The 21135-nt window shown below is 42.7% G+C and overlaps 1 protein-coding gene across 6 annotated transcripts in view; it reads right to left on the bottom strand.

The window, feature by feature from the left end:
• Positions 1-1154: 1154 nt before the first annotated feature.
• The window catches only part of AIMP1 (aminoacyl tRNA synthetase complex interacting multifunctional protein 1), a 105374-nt gene continuing 85393 nt past the window's right edge, over positions 1155-21135 (bottom strand). For all 6 annotated transcript variants that reach the window (XM_075860599.1, XM_075860597.1, XM_075860598.1 and 3 more), the window contains 2 exons: positions 15907-16075; positions 1155-1404 (listed from right to left, as the gene is read on the bottom strand). In XM_075860599.1, coding sequence (XP_075716714.1) covers positions 1238-1404; positions 15907-16075 — 336 coding nt within the window. In that variant the 3' untranslated portion in view covers positions 1155-1237. The remainder of the gene's footprint in view (positions 1405-15906; positions 16076-21135) is intronic.

The raw sequence follows: 21135 nt of genomic DNA on the forward strand, positions 1-21135 counted from the left end.
CGCGCGCAAAAAAACGCTGCGTTTTGCGTGCGCAAAAGGCAATTGACAGCTCCGTGTGTCATCCGTGTATGATGCGCGGCTGCGTGATTTTCGCGCAGCCGCCATCATAGAGATGAGGCTAGTCGACGCCCGTCACTGTCCAAGGTGCTGAAAGAGCTAACTGATCGGCAGTAACTCTTTCAGCACCCTCGACAGTGAATGCCGATCACAATCTACACCAACCTGTGAATAAAAAAAGACGTTCACACTTACCATGAACTGCCTGCTTCCTCCAGTCCGGTCTCCCGGCCGTTGCCTTGGTGACGCGTCCCTCTCTTGTCATCCGGCCCCACCTCCCAGGATGACGCGGCAGGCCATGAGACCGCTGCAGCCTGTGATTGGCTGCAGCCTGTGCTTGGCTGCAGCTGTCACTTGGCCTGAATTGTCATCCCGGGAGGTCGGACTGGAGGAAGGAGCCGGGACTTATCGGTAAGTCAGAACTTCTGTTTTTTTTTACACGTATATGTATATTGTGATCGAAAGTCACTGTCCATGGTGCTGAAACAGTTTAAGTCTTTGAGCACCGTGGGCAGTGACTGTCTCCTGACGTCGCGTACCCGAACATTTTTTGCCGGGTTCGGTTAAAACGAGTTCGGCCGAACCCGGTGAAGTTCGGTGCGCTCATCTCTAATTTGACACTCCGTTTGGATGTTTGTAACCAGAAAAGCACGTGGTGCTTTTCTGTTTACATTCATCCTTTTGACAGCTCTTGCGTGATTTTCGCGCATGCAACGCAGGACCGTCAGTGTGGCATGCGTTGTTTTCACGCACCCATTGAAGTCAATGGGTGCGTGTTGCGTGAAAAACGCAAGAATATAGAACATGTCGTGAGTTTTACGCAACGCACTCACGCAGCGCAAAATTCACGCATCGTCTAAACAGCCCCATAGACTATTATAGGTGCGTACGACACGCGTGAAAAGCACGCGCGTCGCACGCGCGTATAATACGCTCGTGTAAATGAGGCCTGAGGAAGGAGTCCTCAATATATATATATAAGCTGCCGCTAACCCCGCCCACCCACCGATTGACCGTTTTATCTCTAATTCTGTGTGACATATTCCCTTTAAAAATAAAAGACTAAAACACACCAAAAAAGAACACAAATCAGGATCAACAAATGATTGGCTTTTATTGTACTAGTTTTTTGAAAGATCTGAGCAACAGCATCACAATGAGCTTTCCCCATAAAAATAAATTACTTAATGCTGCTTCGGGACATGGTTTGGGCTTTGCATACACCTTTTCCATTGACTTCAAACGGTACTCCTTTGTAAGTAGCCACACAGTCATCATTGGTAAGAAGGTCTGGCTGGACCTGCTCCCATGTCTTCTTCTTAGGATTGAGCTCTTTGTCAGGTTCACCTAGCGGAAGAATGAAAATGATCATGGCATGACAATATCATCAACAAAGAGTACCAACAGCTTATTCATTCAACACAAGTAGTAGGTTATAAGAACAATAGAAATGGCGGAAAGACAACGAATATAATACGCCAGGTTTTCGTGTAAACTGCGACCAAAAAAATGCAAGTCGCAAACGGAGATCTGGGATAAATTTGTGGTAAAAGTAGCAACTCTTCTCATTCTCATAATAGTGACAAGAAAAGTGGGCAAGGAGACAGTTTAGGCCACATTTTATAAGGAAAAACAAATTAATTTATTGGACACAAATCACTCCAACTATTTACCTAAATACGCCCGTCTTAGTAAGGGCTTGTCCACATGTAATTGCTGCGTATTTTCTGTCCGGAATTGCGGACGGAAAATACACAGCAAAATACAGTAGCAGCAAAGTGGGTGACATTTAACAAATCTCATTCACACGCTGCGTAAAATTTCTGTCCCGAAATTCACCTGCGGTGCGTATTCTTCGTTCCACAACATGTCAATTCCTGCTGCGGAAAGTGGACTGCATTGCTGCCTTTTTCAGAGGAAATATCACTATCTCACGGACTTCAAAAAATTGCCGCAAAATCCACACCATTTTCTGCAATACAAAACGCACTAAATGGTGCGTTTTTTCCGCAGCGGAATGTCTGCTCGTTTTCTGCAGCAATTCTGTTACGTGTGGACAAGCCCTAAATGTGTGCCATTATGTAACTCAAAATCAGCTTAAGGCTACATGCACATGTTGTGTAATTTGGTGCAGAAAATCCGCATCAAAGCCACAGGCGAAGGTAGGTAATTCCGCAGGTAATATCCGCCCTAAGGCTCAATGCACATGATGCGTATTACGTATAGTTTTGCTGCGCGGATTCGCATGCGGCAAACCCGAAGCTACCAGCATAGTGAATGAGATTCCAGGAAATCGAACGTACACGCTGCAGTATTTTTCGGGACAGAAATTGACCTGCGGGGTGTGTTTTAAAATCTGCAGGCATTTCAATTTATCTTGCGTTTCCGCTTGCGAATTGTATCTGCCTAGTGCTGTGGAAAATCGCACCAAAACCCGCAGCATGAAATCGTACCAAAAAATGCATTAACACATAAAAACCACACCGAAAAAGGCGCGATTAGGTGCGGCTTTTACTTGCGCATTTCCTTCGTATTTCTGCGGTTTTGTTGCGCAACATGTGCATGTAGCCTAAGGTGCATTTTTTTAATGCGTTCTTGGCTGCGGTTTTACATCTTGATGCGGAAATAGGTGTGTTTTTTATTAACGAGTCAGATACAATTCGCAGGTGGAAATGCAAGATAAAGTGATGTCGATTTTAAAACACGCACCGCAGGTCGATTTACTTGCAGAAGAAATCTGCAACGTGTACATGAGATTTCTAGAAATCTCATTTACTTTGCTGGTACTGTATTACGCTGCGGATTTGCAGCAGGAAAATACATGCAGCGAGTCCGCACGTAATACGCATCGGGTGCATTTGGCATAAGACAGGTATAGCGAAGTATTCAGAAATTTACTCCACATTATATGTAGATTTTGACTGCGCATGTTGTTGTTTAAAAGCACAGACTTCCTTTCTACACTTTCACGATGTAGCCTATTAAACGGATACCATTATAGTCTATGGATGATTGATGCCACTATTAGACATCCGTTTCACCGATCTGTCACCCATAGGCTATATTGGTATCCGTTTAACAGATACGTCATGAAAAGCTATTGAAAAGCCCATGACGTATCAGTCAAATGGATGCCTGTGACGGATGCCATACAGTGGCACTCTTTTTGGTATCCATCGGTATAATGGGAGCCTATGGGTACGTTCGACATATCTACCAGGAGCTTTCCCGACGCATATGTCAAAAGTGTAGCTACAGTAAAATGCAGAGGAGGAAGTAGGGAAGTATCTGTGTACTAGTTATGCCCTGTGCTACGGAGTACCCAACCAACAAAGCAGAATACCATAGACAGGATTGTCCCAAACTCTATGCCACATTACACTACTTGGTAAGCGGTGTTTAGATCATATGTATGAGAATTCCTAAAAGTCAGCTCCTTCAAAACTATTAATATGGTCAGTTGGTGGGACAGAGGTCCAAGCGTGTATCGACTGGCCATGGACAACAAACAATCTAAGTATATAGACGAAAGTGGCTGGTAACCTCCAAACTTTAGGGCTTATTCAGACGAACGTATAATACGTCCGTGCTACGCGCGTGATTTTCACGCGCCTCGCACGAACGTATGTTAGTCAATGGGGCAGTTCAGACTGTCCGTGATTTTCACGCAGCGTGTGTCCGCTGCTTAAAACTCACGACATGTCCTATATTTGGCCATTTTTCACGCATCACGCACCCATTGAAGTCAATGGGTGCGTGAAAACCACGCACGGCACACGGACACACTTCTGTTTACAAACATAAAAACAGAGTGTCATAATGATGACGGCAGCGCAAAAATTACGGAGCCACACGCATCATATGCTGCTGACACACAGAGCTTTTATGGACCTTTTGCGTGCGCAAAACGCCGCGTTCGTGTGAATCCGGCCTTATACAGACTCAAGGCCTCCAGTGCTGGCAATTTTCAAATTGCCTTAAAGGGTGTTGTCCTAAATTTAATCCAAATGGAGCTGTTAAGTGCCTTTTGCGCACACTAAACGATGCGTTTTTTGCGTGCGCAAAACATACACGCTCGTGTAAACCAGGCCTTAGTGTCAGGGAAGCTTGGAATAATCTAGTTAGGTGTAGTGTGAGGGAAGCTTGGAATAATCTAGTTAGGTGTAGTGTGAGGGAAGCTTGGAATAATCTAGTTAGGTTTAGTGTCAGGGAAGCTTGGAATAATCTAGTTAGGTTTAGTGTCAGGGAAGCTTGGAATAATCTAGTTAGGTTTAGGGTCAGGGAAGCTTGGAATAATCTAGTTAGGTTTAGGGTCAGGGAAGCTTGGAATAATCTAGTTAGGTTTAGTGTCAGGGAAGCTTGGAATAATCTAGTTAGGTTTAGGGTCAGGGAAGCTTGGAATAATCTAGTTAGGTGTAGTGTCAGGGAAGCTTGGAATAATCTAGTTATGTTTAGGGTCAGGGAAGCTTGGAATAATCTAGTTAGGTTTAGGGTCAGGGAAGCTTGGAATAATCTAGTTAGGTGTAGTGTCAGGGAAGCTTGGAATAATCTAGTTAGGTTTAGTGTCAGGGAAGCTTGGAATAATCTAGTTAGGTTTAGTGTCAGGGAAGCTTGGAATAATCTAGTTAGGTTTAGGGTCAGGGAAGCTTGGAATAATCTAGTTAGGTGTAGTGTCAGGGAAGCTTGGAATAATCTAGTTAGGTTTAGTGTCAGGGAAGCTTGGAATAATCTAGTTAGGTTTAGTATCAGGGAAGCTTGGAATAATCTAGTTATGTTTAGTGTAGGGCTGGGCGATTTTGCCAAAAAATAAAATCTAGATTTTTTTCAACACTTTGGGCGATATTCGATTTGAATCTCGATTTTCTTATTTTTTTTTCTGTTTATTTAATAGTTAGGCCCCATGCACACGAACGTGCTTTTGCGGCCGCAATTCCATTCGAAAATCCACGGGAGAATTGTGGCCAAATTCATTTCTATAGGCCCATGAACACGACCGTGGTTTCTACGGTCCATGCATGGTCCAGGCTCATAGAAAATAATGGACGCGGCCATGTGCACTGCCGTGATTTGCGGGCGGCTCGTGGGTGGCACTCCGCGGCCGGCTGACCCGAAAATCACGGCCGTGCACATGGCTACGGTCGTGTACATGAGGCCTTATACCAAGAGATAATTTAATAAATTTTCTTTATATAAATAACTTTTTAATATATATTGTTATCATTATTGTACGTAACTTCACAACTTTTAACCGCTGCAAATAGTTTATTTTAACATAAATACAATTGGAAAAATGTATATCTAATTGATTATTTTCTGTGTTCCCTGGCAGGGAACAGGTTAACAGAATCTATAATCAATGATGCGCTGCGTGCACTAACATCCCCCTCTACCCGTCACCACCATCGCCGGTCTCCGGATTCACACGACCGTAATTGGACCGTGAAAAACGATTCGTGTGTCAACCGGATTTCGCGGCCCGATCACGGTACATGTGAACGGGACTCCTGGCTTCATAGTCATATAGGCTACAATCACACGACAGTGAAAATATAGTGACATAGTGCCACAGTGCCCACATAGTGACATAGTGCCCACATGTAGTGGCATAGTGCCACAGTACAGGTGATGTGTTCGTGAATTAAAGACAAATTTTTCCACTGGAGTGCTGCGGTTTCCTTCTCTTTATTTGGATCTGCTATTTCCCCTGGACTGGGAATATCTTCTGCGAGCGCCCCCCTGAAGTTTGGATTTCTATGTGGACCATATGGTCTGGTTGCTGGTTGTGCTGCTGCTATTTATTTTCTCATAGTGCCACAGTGCCCACATATAGTGACCGTGCCACAGTGCCCACATGTAGTGACAGTGCCCACATATAGTGACAGTGCCACAGTTCCCACATGTAGTGACAGTGCCCACATAGTGCCACCCCCCCAATATAGTGCCACAGAGCCCATGTAGATAGCACCCCCACGTAGATAATAGCACCAGCACCACCCCCTCCCTTATAGACAGCACCCCTACATATAGATCGTAGCACCACCCCCTCCCTTGTAGATCACACTCCCACCCCCTTGCACATCACAGCACCACCCGCCTCCCTTGTAGACTACACCCCCATCCCTTCTAAATCGCAGCACCACCCCCGTCCCTTGTAGATCACACCCACCTTCCTTGTAGATCGCGTCGCTGTGGCTGCCACTAGGAGCTGAAACCCTGGCCAGAGGTTGCCGACGCTTCGGCAGGGGATTGAGGTCCTAGTGAGAACTACAGCGGCGCGATCTATAAGGGGGGAGGGGGGAGTTTGGTGCGATCTACAGGATACAAGGGGGGTGGTGGTGCGATCTACAAGATACAAGGGGGGTGGTGGTGTGATCTGCAATTGGATGCACTCTACAGTGGTGCAATCTATAAGGGGGGTTGTGGTGCGATCTACAAGGTACAAGGGGGGTTGTGCGATCTGCAAGGTGATGTTATCTACAGCGGGGCGGTATCTACAGGGCGGTGTGGCTATGTACTAGGAGTCCTTGCTTCACACATATACAGTCCAAAAGCATAAGCTTATGAACACAGCACTCCAACATGCCATAAATTAGGTCATGTGCTTGTTTCCAGGGGATGAATCAGTTCCCAAATTTCAATCTAAAACGACCATAGAACAATAGTAACAGCAACAGGACTTCAGAATAGATGAAACAGGGTGGATTTATTCACCTCAAGTGAGCTCACTTGAGGTGAATAAATCCACCCTGTTTCATCCACTCTGAAGTCCTGGTGCTTTTACTATTGTTCTATGGTCGTTTTATATATATATATATATATATATATATATATATATATATATATAAAAATTGTGTCGTTTAGGTAGCAGCCTGTCGCGTCTAGTTAGGGAAGTATATTCTTATTTTGTTTTTTCAAAGTTTTCTAACGGTTTTTTGGGTTGTATACCCAATACACGTGTCTAAGCACACAATTTACACGTGTCTAAGCACATAAATAATAAATATGTCCAAAAGGTCATTTTCTGCCGAAGAAGCCTATGCATTCCTTGCCTCCGACACAGACTCGTTGGATGGTGAGACTCTTTTTCATTTGTCAACCTCCTCATATAGTGAAGAGAAGGGACCCCCTAGGAGACGCCCCAGGACCACCACCACAGTTGAAACGCCCGGGACAAGTGACCCCGCCGCATCTGAAACCCCCGAGCGAAGTGACCCCATTTGGACCCCCAAACCAGACAATTATGAGCCCCAAATCCCTGAGTACACGGGCAGCCCGGGGATAAAATGGAATACGGCAGGGCTCAGTGAGATGGACTTTTTCCAAGTTCTTCTGCACTGATGACTTTATAGAGCTTATGATGTCCCAGACAAATTTATATGTCCAATAGTATATCACTAAGATCGCCCACATCACTTTATGCCCAATCCCTCAGGTGGACCCCAGTAGACGCAGCAGAGTTCTGGGGACTGCACTTGAACATGGGACTTCTAAAAAAGCCATCCATTAGTACCTACTGGAGCATGGACATCTTATACCACACCCCGATGTACCGTATGGCCATGTGCAGGATGCGTTATGAGGCAATACTTTGCTTCTTACATTATGCGGATAATGCGCAGTGCCCACCCCGAGATGACCCTAGTTTTGACCGTTTGTACAAACTGAAACCCCTATTAGACCTCCTTATGACACATCCTGTGTATATGTCATAAATGTCCCTCATGGGAAAACCCCTTTAAGGCCCAAACTAGGCTGCATCATTAAGGGATTAAACCCTGAAGGAGTACAAAGATGGCAGACCAGGCTGCAATGTGTTAATCATCGGCACCCCGTGGGAGGGCCGATGGGCTTCTAGAGGGGGTCGTCTGTGAGGCCGCTCCATACTTCCCCTACCCGGCCATGATGTAGGTATACGTAATACATTGGGAAGGGGTTAAAAGTTAATTTACATTTTATGACTTTAGATAGGTTTGTCCTCAACTCAGAAATCCCATTTAAAATGTTGCAATTTTAAGTCCGTGTGAAACTAGACTTATGCACACGTTTTATCTATCACCCGGTATTTACCCATTGTTCAAGTTAAAGGGAAGGTGTCATGAACGAATATGGAATACGGCACATACAACCCCATAGAGAATGCGAACGGGAGCCGTTCCATTCTCTGAAGCGTATGCCGTCTGTGTGGGAACGATGCATGTGCCGCTCCCACACAGACCAAAACGAAGCTCGTTCGCAGAGCGAAATCCGGCATCATTTTCATGTGGACCGGAAGCCGCTGCTGGACAGTAAAATGACGACTTCCGGCTGCGGCTTCCGGCCATATGGTCAAGGAAGCGAAGGCGCAAGGAGTAGGAGCGGAGGCAGGAGAAGGTAATTTATGTTCGTGTATGTGATGTGTGTATTATGTTTGTGTTATACTGTCTGCTGAGCACTGTATCGAATCCTCCTACACTGTGCAGTCGCTCAGAAAATGGCGGTACACAGTGTAGGAGGTTTGAAGATTCAAACCCCTCCTTCTCCAGGCACTAGCCAGAAGAAGGGAGGGGGGATTGTGTGAGGACACTAGAGAGAGTGTGTCCACCCCAAATTTGCAACATAAATCAATGAGGTTGCTTTACCACATTGACCATGCTGCAATTTTGGGAACTGCTCCCTCTAGTGACCAGCACATGGAAATGGTATAAATTAGAATCGAATTTATATTTCCGGACTTGTGAAAAAATTAAAAAAATTAAAACAATGTGCAATCACTTAAATAATAACTGTTTAACTAATAAAAAACTAAAAAAAATTCTAGTGACACATTCCCTTTAAGTTTCACCTTTTTTTTTTTTTCTTGTGTGTGTGTGTGGTTTTTTTCTTTTTTACTTTTCTAGGTCATTAACTACAAAAAATGAATCCGGAAATATTGCCATTTTTACACTGGCCACTAAGACTTTGAAAAAGTCATCTCATTATCATCACTGGAAGGGTTACAATAAAAATGTAATAACTGTGTTATAAAGCTGGTGGCAGATAGCACAGGATGACATCACTGATAGGAGATACAGACAACTTGGAAAATTCTATTCCCTCTGCATTGTGATCTCTGATTGTCACATAGAAGTCAATAGGTCATTTTCTAATATCCACGTGGCTGCTGTAAAACAAATCCCTGGAACTGTTCTGGCAAGATGACTGCCCCCATAGTAATGAAAAAAGGAAAATATAAATAAAAATAACTCGTACGTTCCAATATAGATTTGAAATGAGTAAAATATAATAAGGTGACATTCCTTGTTCATGTTTGCCTCAAGTGCTTCCTCTTTGCTCTATGAAAGTATAGGACGTGGTCATTTACATTATGCTTACACATAGTGCCTGGACTGCAAAGACGAAGTAGGTGAACTTAGAGTTTTTCTGCTTTCACAGTCTATGACACTGGCTTTTGTTTTTGAAGTCACTGCTATCTGGATTATTAGCTAATAAGGTCTTGTTCTGCACCTCATTAAATCGCACCATTGTGTATCCGAGATCACAAAGGGGGCTGGAAATGTTTTACGTCTGATGAATCCTCCATCCTCACATAGCAACAATATGAGAAACAGACAGACAGATCCTCAGTTGTTGCAGCAAAAAAAATAAAAAATAAAAATGGAAACACAATGTCTGTGCCAATTACTTTCCATACAGATGAGAAGGAAAATGCAGCTGTTGAGAACATATGGGAAGGCATTGCAACCAAGATAGACTCAAAGAGTAGAGTAGATGTTCTATCAAATTGTCCCGGCTGCATATTAGTTATTACAAAAACAGATGAATTCCATCAGATATTGGGTTCATGTTCTCACGAATAATATGAACTATTGGACCCAGGTTCCTCTAGCCAATGTGAGGTATACAGTATGGCAGTTTGCGTAACTAAAACTCGATGGAAAGTTGTGCACCACTAGCATCCATGTGCTTCTCATGCGTTGGGGCTCACACATTGTGCATTTCTTTAGCCAGGGCTACTGTATATCTTTGGTTGACGCACATCATTCCACTTTCTGTATGCAGTTTTCATGCCTTTTTGGTGCAGAAAACCAGGAAGAGATCCAAAAATAAGGAAAAGTATAAGGGTAAGGCCCCACGGAGCGGCATTGACTTGTCTACTAATCAGGCCTGCGCCGGCATGCTGTATCACGTAGTTATCAAATTGCTTCTTAATAGTCTTGCGGGGTTGTAGGTAAAACTGCTGGTTACCTGCAAAATCCTGCGGCTATTAACCCCTTCCTGACATCCACCGTACATATACGACACAGGTTGGGTGGCGGAGTATGGAGCGAGCTCACAGGCTGAACGAGTGTGTCAGTCGTGTGTAAACGGCTAACACTTCAGTGTAACAAGCGGACTCCCACTCGTTTAAACCCCTTAGATACCGGGATCATAAGCGACCACAACATCAAGTGGTTAGAAACTGGGCGGCAGCCCCATGACATTGTATCCCCCCTGCGCGATCGCAGTGTTCCGATGGTTGGCATGGCAGCCTGGAAGGCCCCCATGTCTTCCATCTTTGTACTCCTATAAAGCCCTGCCATTATAACATTAGTATTGCAGTATATCGCTAGTTCAAGTCAATGTATTAAAAGTGGAAAAAAAAAACTTTTCTGATTTTCCCTTACGTAAAAAAATAAATGAACATAACTGGTATGGCCACGTCTGTATACTTCCAAACTCTTACAATATAACATAAAAGTAGTAAAACATAAAAAAACCTATATAAATTTGGTATCGCCGTAATCAGAATGACCCACAGAATAAAGTTAACATGCCGTTTTTACCACACAGTGAACGACGTAAAAACTAAACTCCCCAAGAAATTTAGGAATCGCTGTTTTTTTCCCATTCCCCACATAAAGATTTTTTTTTTCAGTTTCCCACTACAACTTACCTTACAATAAACGGGGCCGTGAAAATCACGTCCCGCAAAAAACAAAAAAGCTCTCATACGACTTTAACGATGGGAAAATAAAAAAAAGTTATGGCTTTTGGAAGATGGGGAGGAAAAAAATGGCTGCGGCGGGAAGGGTTATGGAACAGATCCTTATGGCCACACGTTTTTGCAGTTCAGACCGCAATTTTACATCTCTTCTCTTTTAGACCCATTCCTGTGTTTGGCTAATAAAAAACTGCATCAAAAATGGCCACATAAACTGCATGGGTGATTCCAACCATAAGCTGATTTTCAAGAAACCAACAAAGTTTAGATTGAAAGCCAATAATAAAAACAAATGAGATATTCCACTTGTAACGCATTAAACTGGTGTCATGGCCATGCTACCAAATGCTACCACCAGAATGGTTTTAAATTATTCACCTGCAGTATAAATATTTTAATTTTATGCTATAGTTTGTTACGTTTATGGGAATGCGAAATATGTATGTGTTTAATCACTTTTATTCAATAAAAGCAATTTTCTTGGAAACAATGAGAGGATTTAGCAATCGATTTACGCCATTTCTGTAGTATAGAAAAGAAGCTAATTTTGGCGCACACCATATTTGCACTTCAATTTTCAACTTAATACGAGGGGCACAGTCACCATCAGTCTGACAGATGTATTCTTACACCACAAGAATCTGAAAATCTACACCTGCTCATAGTAGGCTTAGATTTGCTTCCCTGACTCGAAGAAAGACCAGAAAGTGACACATTTTTTAAAGGGAACCCGTCATCTACATTAGGTGGCCCTAACGGAGGGCAGAATAATGTAGTGACAGACACACTGATTTTAGCGGTCTGTCACTTATTTGTTAAAGTGAAACAGTCTTGAAGAACTTACAGCCTGGGCAGCGCCACCAGAGAAGAGTGCTCCTCCCTCCGTCCACTCACCAATGTTGACAGATTTCCCCCTATTAGGGTAGATACGCTGCATCAAGCTACAAAGCGTATCCGTCCTGAGCACCGCAGGGAATGCAGTAAAAAAATTAATTAAAAAAAAAAATCGCACCTCACTGTGGTGCATTTTTTTCAGGCAGAATTTCCGCTGCGGAAAGCAGCGCTGGAAAAAAAAAGAAAGAAGAAAACGTTCATACTTACCCCCTCCCTCTCTTCTGTGCGTAGTCCGGCCTCCTGGGATGATGTTGCAGGCCATGTGACCGCTGCAGCAGTCACATGTGATGAAACATCATCCCAGGATGCCGTGACTGGAGAAGCGGTGAACTCTGGGTGTTTTTTTTCTTACTTGCGATTTTTGTGGCAGAATCGCTGTGATTACGCCGCAAATGTCGCAACACAGACCACTTTGTTGCAGGTTTAAGCATCCCATTGAATTCAATAGGGAAAACCTGCAACACAAGAGAAACGATTCCGCAGGATTAATTCACATGCTTCGGCTGACAAAACCGCAACAAAAGTCAATTTATGTGCGTTTTTTGGCGGCTTTTTTCCCGCTGTGTGAGGATGAGATTTGTTGAAATCTCAACCACACTGCTGCTACTGTAATACACTGCAGATTTTCCGCAATTAAATCCGTTGCGGGAGATCTGCAGTGTTTACGCCTAGTGTGTTCCTACCCTTACTGTGCTTTGGGAAAAAATCTGTCAAGCAGCAGTAAGTGGGAGGAGGGAGCAGCAGATCATGAATAACCGTGACTCTTGTCTGGCGGCGCTGCACGGGCTCTGAATATAAGTTCTTCAAAACAATTTCATGTGACAGACCGCTGAAATCAACGTGTCTGTTACTACATTATGCAGCCCTCAGTAAAGGCAACATAATATAGATGACAGGTTCCCTTTAAGAGGAGCCGCCTAATAATAAATTTGGTGCATTTCACACCATTGCACTTTAGTTTAAGACTTGCGTATAAAACGCCAGTCTTAATAAATTCCTCCCATTGTATTCATTCTGTTGTCTTACTTTTTTTTAAAAATAATTTTATTTCATTTTTGTTTTTCCTACTACGGGACTTTTACTTCTGCATTAAATTTTGAACATATGATGCATTGGGATACCTATATATTCGAATGCATTAGTGCCTGTCCTGGTTGCCATATTTAACCACCGATCACATGATCACATTAAAACAATCAAAGGACAAAGGGAGCACCCTGCCTTTATTTACATCATCTAGACGCTACGATCACTACTGACTGCAGCATCTTAAAGGGAATGTATCATCAGAAAATGACATATATTAAAGGTTTTTATTTTACACATTTTTTCAAAAATGTTGGTGTTTTTTTTTATTTGTATGTATATAAAGCAGTTTTCACACTAGCACTAGAGAAGTCACAATAAGCTCATTTTTCAGCTTTGATGTATGAACAGGCACCGGATGAGAAGAATCATCTCAATATTATTAGAGGGTTGGTGCGTTAATGACACAGCTCTATTGCATTAACGGGGTTTACATTGGGCGACTATGGGGCAGACAAGCGTTGATATAACGCTCATTGCCGATAATTGCCCTGTATAAACAGGGCAGCGATCAGCAGATGAACGAGCAAACACTCGATCATCTGCTGATCGTATCGTTTTAAAAAAGTGAAATATTATCGTTGTCGGCAGCACATCTTCCTGTGTAAACAAGGACACGCCCTGCCGACATGGTAATAACATATGGGGACGAGCGATCAGAATAACGACCGCTCGTCCCCATCCATTGCTCCTTGTGACAGGAGCAAATGAGCTTGCTGCATCGGACGATTATTGGCCGGTGTTAAAGGGCCTTTACTGGAAGCCTAGATAAGTCAGGAACACGACACATTTTTTTTTTTTTAAACTATCATTTTTGCCCAAATTATGAGCAATTTTATATTTATGCAAATTTGCTTTTCAATGGACAACTGGGCGTGTCTTCTCGTTTTACCAACTGGGCGTGTACTGTGTGACTGCAGTGAAAGAAGCTGGGTGGGAACGATGAGGTCAACAACAGGTCCTTCAACCTTGGCGTCGGTCAGAGAAGATACATCGGCTCCAGGCGTCCGAGAGGGCAATATGCTCGTCTCTAGGGAATTTACTATGCTTACCTGCACACGGTGATGCTGCTGCATATTCAACTGTACCCTCTTGGACGCCTGGAGCCGATGTGTCTTCTCTTTTCCGACGCCAAGGTTGAAGGACCTGTGGGTGACGTCACGCTGTGTGACTGCAGTGAAAGAAGCTGGGTGGGAACGATGAGGTCACCCACAGGTCCTTCAACCTTGGCGTCGGACGAGAGAAAACACATCGGCTCCAGGCGTCCGAGAGGGTACAGTTGAATCTGCAGCAGCATCACCATGTGCAGGAAAGCATAGTAAACTCCCTAGAGACAAGCATATTACCCTCTCAGACGCCTCTGCTGACATTTCTTTTAAATAAGAACCCTAGTGACACTAACAACTATTTTTACTTGGGGTTTTTTTTTTATATGAGTCTGTGAATCTGGATTTTTTGGTTACGTTTAACTTGTGAGCATTAGGATACAAGCATTAAAGCGGATCGTCAGCTAAATGTGCTGTCCTATATAGGTGCAGCATATTACAGCTACAGGTCTGTACTCCTCGCAGACAAAACGGGACAAAAAAAAAAGTGCCATTTGGCTAATGGGATCAGTGAAAGAATACAAAGGCGTGAGAGTTATGAGCCGCTGTATTCATGAGGGGAGCACTCCCCCCAGCCGATGATTGACATGATGCTGTGTATACGTGCATGCACAGCAGCCTGTCAGTCACGACGGGGGGAGCGCTCCCACTAGTTTAGGGAGAACGGAGAATTAGAGATAAAGCCTGCAGAGGGGAAAACTGCTAAAAAAATGATAAAAATAAGTCATATAATGGCCATAAATAGTGTTATTCCTTATGTACACACACACACACACGACAGTTTATTCTGAAAAGTCACCTGAAACGACAGGTACGCTTTAAAGGGAATCTGTCAGCAGTTTTGAGGCTTAAACGGTTCTGTACAGCTCTGCAATTCACTACAGTCAATTTTAAGATTAAATATATCCAGTGCATTGTAAGTGAATATCTCTTCCACAAATCCAATCTATTGAATATAGGGCTACTGGAGTACTGAACTTTTACAATATTGCAAACAGTCTTGAATAAAAAGGTCTTATGGCCAATTCACACACAGTTTTTTGACGCGGAAACCGCGTCGGAAAACGCGCCAAAAAACGGCCGAAAATGCCTCCCATTGATTTCAACAGGAGGCGGAGGTGTTTTTTTCTCGCAAGCGGGAAAACCAGCTCGCGGGAAAAAGAAGCGACATGCCCCATCTTCGGGTGTTTACGCCTCTGATCTCCCATTGACATCAATGGGAGGCAGAGAAAGCGTATTTCGCTGCGTTTTATGCCCGCAGTGTTCAATGGCCGCGGGCAAAAAAACGCAGCAAAAATCGGCGTGCAGGCAGAGCAAAATCTGCCTCAAAATTCCAAACGGAATTTTCAGGCAGATTTTCCTCCTGCAAAAAACTCTGTGTGAACCCAGCCTTACTCTTTTGTGTCTACAGCTTCTATCTTTGTAGTTTCAAACTACTGTGTGGACATACTCGCTTCTAAGTGCCCCCTACATACATCCAGGTAGGTTAGTAGAAGTAAAGCACAGCTGGAAGAAGGGTTATGACTGCAGGATCAGACTACACAGGGTTTTGTTTGTAGTCTGTCACAATGGAGACACATAAGTCTGCATAGGAGCTGCAGACACAAATTCATCTGAAAATATATTTAATAGCAAGACTATTTGCAACGTTGTTTCACTTTTTAATTTTTATTTGATTTTAGAAGCATTACAGCAATAAATAAAAAAATGGTTGCAGAAGGGGCCATAGCCTTTCAGGATTCTGCTGTGGAATGTATTCAGATAGAAATAATTGGTTTTCTAGCATGAGCAATCAAAGGTTACCTGGGAATCCCTGGAAGGTAATTCTATCTCCAGCGACTGCTCCACTGGGGGGATCCAATATTTCCACTTTCTCTGGAGAGCTGGCACACATTACCATGGCTTGAGACAGTACCCCTCTCATTTTGGCAGGTTTCAAGTTACACAGCAACACTGCCATCCGATTCTGCATCTATAAAATGAAGACAACACTGGTTGACAAACCGATGGTAAAGAATAAAATACAGAGACGCTACCATAAAATCTAAGTGAAATAATGAACGTATAAAAGAGATACAATGTCTACTATAGCACACACTCTATTAAACAAATGGTTCACAAGACATTAAAAGCCCCTAACCAAGATCCTGTATGATAATCCTATTACAGAATATTCATATAGTACGTAGTAGTCACCTATTTAAAGCTCATTGTATATTAAAGATGTATTCTAGCCACTGGAAAAGTGATAAATGTTAGATCAGTGTGGGTTCAACTGCTGCAACCCCCACGATCGCTAGAACGGGGGAATCTGATCTCCCGTTCTAGCGATCGGTGAGTGTCCCAGCGGTCTCCCTCAGCCAGCCCTCCTCTGATCTGACACTTATCACCTATCCAGTGGATAGAATACCTCTTTAATGATTGATGAGCTTTAAATAGGTGACTATTACCTACTATATGAATATTCTGCAATAGGATTATCATTTTTGGCTGGAATAGCCATTTAAGCACTGGTGGGGGCTAATAAATAAGTAAATAAATGCTAATCTCGCCTCGGTTCCCCTGCAAGTCACCTTTCGGCTTCAGATTAAAATAAGTCATTCACAAAGACTGTGCTGATGTCCAATACAGGCTTCAGCACAGTCTTAGACTACCCCTGTGCCTATACTGGACCTGTAGGGAAGAGATTTTCTGAAAGTCATAGTAACATACGAGTACCACGTTTGCAACTAAGGACCATTGTAACCCTTTCCACGCTGCCCCAACTTCGAAAACAGATTGTATTGCGGGCTTAAAGTGTAGCTAAACGTTTGACAAACTTCTGACATGTCATAGTGACATGTCAGAAGTTTGGATTAGTGGGGGTCCGAGCAGTGAGATCCCCACCAATCGCTAGAACGAAGCAGCTGAAGTGCTCGTGTGGGTGCTGAGCCGCTTCGTGTCTGTTCGGCTTTTTCCGGAAATAAATGTATCGGTGTACGGACTCAATAGAAAGTCTATGAGCCCGTACTCCGATACATCGGCTTTCCGGAAAAAGTGCTTACACGAGGGCTTCAGCTGCTTCGTTCTAGCGATTGGTGGAGGTCTCAGTGCTCGGACCCCCACCAATCCAAACTTCTGACATGTCTCTATGACACGTCAGAAGTTTGTCAAACATTTAAATACACTTGAACTACAGAAGAATAATAATAATAAGAAAAAAAGGATGTCAGGGTAGGATAGAGGTATTTAGCCCTAACAGATCTAAAGCAACCATAACCACAGTCAATTCTTAAAGACATAAGTGCTTAGTAAGTGGATATCTCTTTCAGCACAGTATTGCATATGAAGGTGCTACGGTTCCCTTAAGGATACTCTAGAAGAACATAACAATAAGAAAAGTAATGTATCATGTGATGCGCCTCTAAATGGAATATAAAGGCACAGAGGTTTTTATTATTTCTACACAGCGGAGGTTCAAAAAAAGTTATTTGTGAAGGTCTAGTATGTGGGATAAAGCTTTACCATACTCCGGATGGGGCTAAGCACATAATCCATCTTACATACATAAAAAAAGTGTCAACAAATTGAAAACACAAAATCCTGTATGTGCCCAAATCCAATCACTGTAACAATGTTAAATTTTTCAGCACATGTTCAGGGAGAACACAAAAGGCCAAAATACACACAAAAAAAAACGGTTTGGGTTGTATTGATCCAGCCATTGTACTTTCATGTTTTTCCTGCCAGAAATAAGATATAGCTGCATTTTATTATACAGCCGAAAGAAAACTTCCAAAACATCTGAATGAAAATGAGTTCTTCCTTTACTTGTAACTCAATCCAAAGTTTACGATGGCTCACAGCAGGAATATTTCCCTTGAAGTTATGTTCGGAAGGAAAACTAATTCACAGCCTTTACCTACTCTCTCCCCAAGACATTGGAAGATCCTAATATGAACAAAAATGAGCGCTAGCAGAGACTTAACGGAGAGAAAAACGGCCATTAACCTCTTAATGACTACCAAAACACATTTTACAGCGGTCATTAAGGGCCCTATTCTACAGCGCCATATTTTCACAATGGAGAGGACGCTTGGCTGTCGAATGTCAACCTAGATCCTGCTCTACCAAAGGAGATTCCCCCTTTGATTGGGCCACCAAGTTACCTGGTGATGCCATCGGGGACTGGGGAAACCGCGTGCAGTCAGAACTATATAGGATACATAGAAGCTTTATTGTAAAAAGCTAAACATTTAATAAAAGTTAATTAGAAAACAGTGATTCAAATCACAAAGCTCATTGACTTAATTTAAAAAAATACAATAAATCCATTTCAAGGTGTACATAGCCGTTAAAAGGGGAGTTCCCAAAAAGACATTTATGGCATATCCACAGCTTCCCCTGCCCTTAATCCGCCTGTGGCCACAAGCCGCTGCATTCACATGAAGATTGAATGGAGAGATGACCATGGCTCTCTTCATTCTAGTCTGAGGGAGTTAAGGAAGCAGCCGAACAAGATCTGCCTGGATGCAGCGGCTCCACACTCGGATTGGGGGTCAGTGGACCCATTTCTCCTTTTCTACCCTTTAGACATTTATCGCATATACTGGGTATAGACCATAAATGTGTTTAGTGGAATAAACCACTTAAAATAAAAATAGTAAGGTGGTTAGTGCATTCTTATTAGCTCCCAATAACGTCTCAAGCTTTTCCGTAATCACCCACAAAAGAACATCGAGCCTGCAAACACTGTGCTGTAGGCAGGGAGCATATTATATTAATATGTACATTTGGTAACTGTAACTATAACATTGCCCCATATTCAAGTTTTACTGGGAGACTGAAGGGTCTCTTAAAGCTTACCTAGTTACACAAAACTCATAAAGACTTATAATGCATGTCCATTGGTCATTTTCAGCTCCCCTAAAGCTGGGAGAAGACGACGGGAGTCAAAGTTGCCAGAGCTGCAAATCTCTAGAGAACACTTAGCAGCCAGTGAACGGTGGGGGTTCTAAGAGCCCAGACCCTAGCCACTCATTCACCTCACCAAAACAGGAACAGGACAGGCTTTCGTGCTGTGCTGATCTCTGGGAGATGGAAATTACATATGGCTTCACTGCCAGATGCAACTAGTAACCACGGGACTCCACAAAAAAGCAAAATGGAGCTCGAGGTCCAAAGACAAAGTCCAAAAAACTTCCAAACGAAATCAAAAGAGGTCCTCAGCTCACACAAACAATTCACCTCAGGGACTGTCCTCCCTTCATCTCCAGCTTGTAGTAAAGGTGTGAGTGATCTTACTCTAGCAGTGCAGAGAAATAGGTTTTTCAGGCCAAACCTCCTTCCAGTGTTTGCTCCGTTCAGATAAAAAAAAAACAACCGAGTCTCCCCGAATGCTTCCGCTCCACACTGTAGGCCCGAACATAGTGTAACTCCGCAACTCCAGATGAACAGTTAAAACAAGGGGGTTTTATTACACTCACAAACATGAATAAAAACAGCGCTTTTTCATGACAATGCAAGCAGCACGCCTCACATGGACCCATTCCTGGTTTTCGCCTTGACGGTTTCTTCCTGGGTCATGTGGGTGTATAACAGAGGTCTTCTCTTATAGGCCACTTCTACAACACTTAATAACACATACAATAAAAACAACCTAAAAAAGTATCCTAAAAAAGAGTACAATGATACATCAGATATTTAGTACTTTTTTTCACTATGGCTTCACCTAACTACCATAGTATTTTTCTTACTCTATTGTTATATATAAATCTACGTGAATTTTTCACAATACATTTCATATAATCCATATTACATCGACAATGAAACCCCATTACGTTTATAGTGTCCTTACGATTGAAAAAGACACACATAAATCTCATATGAAGTGAGGGAGGACTAGAGATCCCAGCTCACCTCTCACTACTAGCATTAAGTGCAACACCCATGCAAAACACAATGTGCACAGATATCTAACATATGTTGAATTGTAATAACTGGTTTTAGTTTTTGTTTGAACTCGTGCATTTGTTTTGCGGTGTATTCGTGGAGTGTGAGCGGAGGACAAATCTTCTCCTTACGTACTTTATGCCATCACTACCGAATAGCGAAATGCTGGTCTCATCACTCCAGATTATTCCGTCCCATTGTTCCTCTGCCCAGTTAACATGGGTTTTAGCCCACTGTAATCTTTTTAATCTCTGTTTGAGTGATAAAAAAATACATTTTCGTGGAATTCTAGCATCTAGTCATTCATTCTGCGCCGAACAGTCCGTGCACGCAACTTCAAAACACATTGAGACAGTTAACGTTGTATAGACACAGATGATTTTCTTCTGTTACATAGACACAGTCTTATAACCATCACCACCTGCTGTTGTGCACCTTTTCCTGCCCTTACCAGTTTGGTTTATAGTGACAATCTTCTTAAACCTCCTCAAAAGTTTTGGTAGAACTCAGATCATTACAAATGTGTTGCATTACATTCTACATGAAATTATCTTTGCAATGATATATAATTTGATGGTATTATAAAAAAAAAAAAAAAAAAAAAAAAAAAAAGTGTGTTACGAGTTATCAAACTTGCACTTTTTTCAAAAGGCTTCTACAATTTTGGCCACTACTGTGAGATGTGGTTCACAACCACCATATATCGGTTTTTTTCCATTCCCTCTGCTGGTTTCTGTAAATGTACGTTACTGAGTGGGTGGTCTCCTCCTTGCATAAGGTAAGAGCCATAGATTCTGAGCTTATGAGATGTCCCCTCCTGCTGCTCCCTCCCCCCTCTCACAGTACATAGTTTCACATACAGGCTGCAGCTGCATCCCTCTATTCTTAGTTTTCTGCTTACGATTTTACACCGTAGTTATGTTTTGGTCACTGCAGGGGTTCCTGAATATTTCAAAGAGGGTGCAGGCAAGGAAAAGTGAACTAGAGGCTACTGGAATGTCAGAAATAGGTTATTTCCCCGCTAATACTATATATTAAAGTTTCATCTATTTACATGTATTACGCATTTAAAAATACGTACACTTTAACTTTTCTGTAAAC

This window comes from Rhinoderma darwinii, chromosome 1 (assembly GCF_050947455.1).
Source record: "Rhinoderma darwinii isolate aRhiDar2 chromosome 1, aRhiDar2.hap1, whole genome shotgun sequence".
NCBI lineage: Eukaryota > Metazoa > Chordata > Amphibia > Anura > Rhinodermatidae > Rhinoderma > Rhinoderma darwinii.